General features: G+C 38.3%; 1 protein-coding gene across 1 annotated transcript; it reads right to left on the bottom strand.

Moving 5' to 3' along the window:
- Nucleotides 1-626: 626 nt before the first annotated feature.
- On the bottom strand, nt 627-2642 carry LOC133678026 (patatin-like protein 7). The gene is made up of 3 exons (XM_062100176.1): nt 1589-2642; nt 1420-1482; nt 627-1278 (listed from the first exon to the last, which is right to left on the bottom strand). Exons 1-3 carry the CDS (start codon nt 2534-2536, stop codon nt 973-975), a joined length of 1317 nt encoding a protein of 438 aa, XP_061956160.1. The 5' UTR covers nt 2537-2642; the 3' UTR covers nt 627-972.
- Between the last annotated feature and the right edge of the window lie 234 nt (nt 2643-2876).

Raw genomic sequence — 2876 nt, forward strand, 5'->3', positions numbered from 1 at the left:
AAGACTCTTCGAATTGGATCCCAAATGTCAAAAACAGGGAATGGATCGAAAATGCTAAGTAATGTATACCCGATTAGTTCAAGTTTGGGTATCCGAAATCCATGCCAGTCGAGTATAGGCAGCAGTTTTGAATTCAGATATGAAAATGAATAGTATCAAAATCCGATATGTGGATGCCCATTGTCGTCCTTGCATCCGAGAATACCATAGGAAATGATGTCTGGTAGAATCATCCTGTCTAACGATGGATTTCTTCGTTGATGGAGTCTAACGATCTTATGGACCACATAGGAAAGCAGACTGGAGGCAGCTAATTATGATGTGGGGAAATCAAACAAAGCCATTTCACACTTTAATTTGAACAATCTTGCTTTCCATTCTCTCTAGTGCACCCAGCTTTTTTTGAACCACAAAGCTCCTCAAATCCCATTTCACACCTTACATCATAAAGCCACATTACTTTAAACCTTTTTTTGGGATCTTGGCAAATTTCAAGTGTGATGGAACTAATTGATCATAAATCACTATTTGATTAACAAGATGAAGAAATCAGCAGCATAAAAGAAGAACAAATGTGAACCTCGACAAAGAAAGCAATCAGTATTTGATAGAACTCACTTCGCTAATTAGCAAATTTTCAATCTAATCAAAAATCAAATCACACCAAGACTAACAACGAAATACGCAAAGTGGCTCAATCCATCAAAAATTACATAACATCGGCAAGCTAGCAACTCTAATTGCATTAATCCCTCTAATTTTGCAACAAGTAATCTCACAATTCCATACTATACACAAACACCTCTAAATTATAGTATAAAACTATACATGCTAAACCGAAAGAATTTGCAATTGCACTCAGAAGCTTAGCTCAGCTCAATCTCGGATGTCTTCAATCATCACGAGCGGCAGCAAAAGCATTTAATTTTGTTTCTCTCTCAAATTAAGATATTAATTTAACAAATCTACTGATCAATATGAAGATAATGTTGAAAGAGTTGTGGCAGATGATGTTCTTGGTGAGGGTGAGTTCTGCTTCAACACCACTGTTGGTAAAATGCTTGTTTTTCTCCTCTCTTGCTCCTTGATTAGCTCTCCAGTAAATGTCTCCAATTTGTCGAAGTTTGTGCTCTCAACCATCTTCTTCCCTTCAAATAACACAGACTCCACATTTTTCTGTGCCAACATCTCTTCTGTCATTGCCAATAAATCTGCCTTCTTGTTGGATTTCATTGATTTATCCGCAATTCCATGCTTTTTAGCAATAATCCCATTTGCCTGAAAAAAATTCATAATCAAATTAGCCCAATAATGCAAGCAAAATTAAACTTCCATCCCAGTTTGATAGCTACATTTTCCGGCGAAACTGTTAGAGATTTGGTGTTATTTTACTTTCAGTAATTTGACAGAATCTAGTACCTGAATTCGAACATAATTGCTGGTCCGACAGTTACCAAACGCCATTGAAACAGCTTGATCAACCTGATAAAGGAACAAATTCAATTAGCTTACCTACCACAAAACAGAGAAACAAACACGGAAAAGAGACAAAAACATGTAATACTTAGTAAAATAATAATGTGGTTACCATGTCAGATGCTCCTTCTCCAGCTATCCTGACAAATCTTGCAGGTGTCGAATTCTGATTCTGATAACCGAAATCTGACTCTCCATTTCCAAGTGACACCACCAAAAGATCCTCCACCCCATTACAGAGTGGAAACTCCTGCTTATTGTTCAGGACATGAGTGATTGCCGCAGCTGTTGGATTGTTCATGGCAATCCCACCATCAATAGCCACAATTTTAGTCCTCTTGTCGACTGACCGCATGTCCACGGCCCCAATCATTGTTGGATCAGCTGAAGTTGCAAGGCAGACATCACTCATTTTAAAATCATATCCATCCATTTCCAATGCATCAGCACGAGAAAATAAGAATGGTGCGTGTGTTGAAAGATCGTAACATGGTATCAGAGCAGATTTGATTGTATCCTTCAAAGTTAGTTCTCCGAAAGTTTTTGCGAAAACTTTCTCTGCTTTCGCAGAACCAAACAATTTGCCGAAAACCCCTTGTGATCTGTTCATCTTCTTATTAATCTTGACAAGAAAATTCAAAGCTTCTTCGGCTGTAAACATAGGGCGTCCATTTTTGCCCCGAGTGAAGAGTAAGGCAGCCAAAACACCACCAGAACCAGAGCCGGCAACAACGTCAAAGTAATCAGAAACAGAGGCATTAGGATTGCCTGACTTTTGACGAAGGCAAGACTCAAGGTATGTCAAAGACTTAGCAGCAAGAATTCCATTAGTGGCACCTCCTCCATCAATGGAGAGGATCCTGACCTTACCACCATTGAACTGTTTGGTGGGCTTAAGTTGTTCTTGAATTGGGACTTGGTGAGTGTTCTTGGAGAGCTTTGGATCATCATATCCACCAAAGAGAAACTTGTTTTCTAGGATTGAAAAGATTTCATAAGTGAGCTTGTCTACATCAAAGGAAGAGTCATCAGGCATGGTAGATGCGAGTACTGCTGCCATTGGATTGAACTTGTTGATGATCTTTTGCAGGTTTTGAGCTTTGATTGTTGAAACACTGTGTGATGTTTTCTGAGAGAAGAAAGAAGTGAAAATGGTGATGGAGGTGAGGAGGATCATAGGGAGTGTATATATAGTGAGGATTTGTGGTGTCTTGATGTAGCCATCGAGGAACATTCCTTTCTAGGCGATTAATCGGCACGATGAGTAGCTTGAGTTTTCTATTTTATTTATTTATTTATTCAGATTCTTGATCTCTTGTCCTGTTCTTTAATTTTTTTTATTTATCTATCCTTTTATTTTCTTTATTTTAATTTAATTGAACGGAGCAGATGGTTTTTGG

The sequence above is a fragment of the Populus nigra genome, chromosome 18 (genome assembly GCF_951802175.1).
Source record: "Populus nigra chromosome 18, ddPopNigr1.1, whole genome shotgun sequence".
Taxonomy (NCBI): domain Eukaryota; kingdom Viridiplantae; phylum Streptophyta; class Magnoliopsida; order Malpighiales; family Salicaceae; genus Populus; species Populus nigra.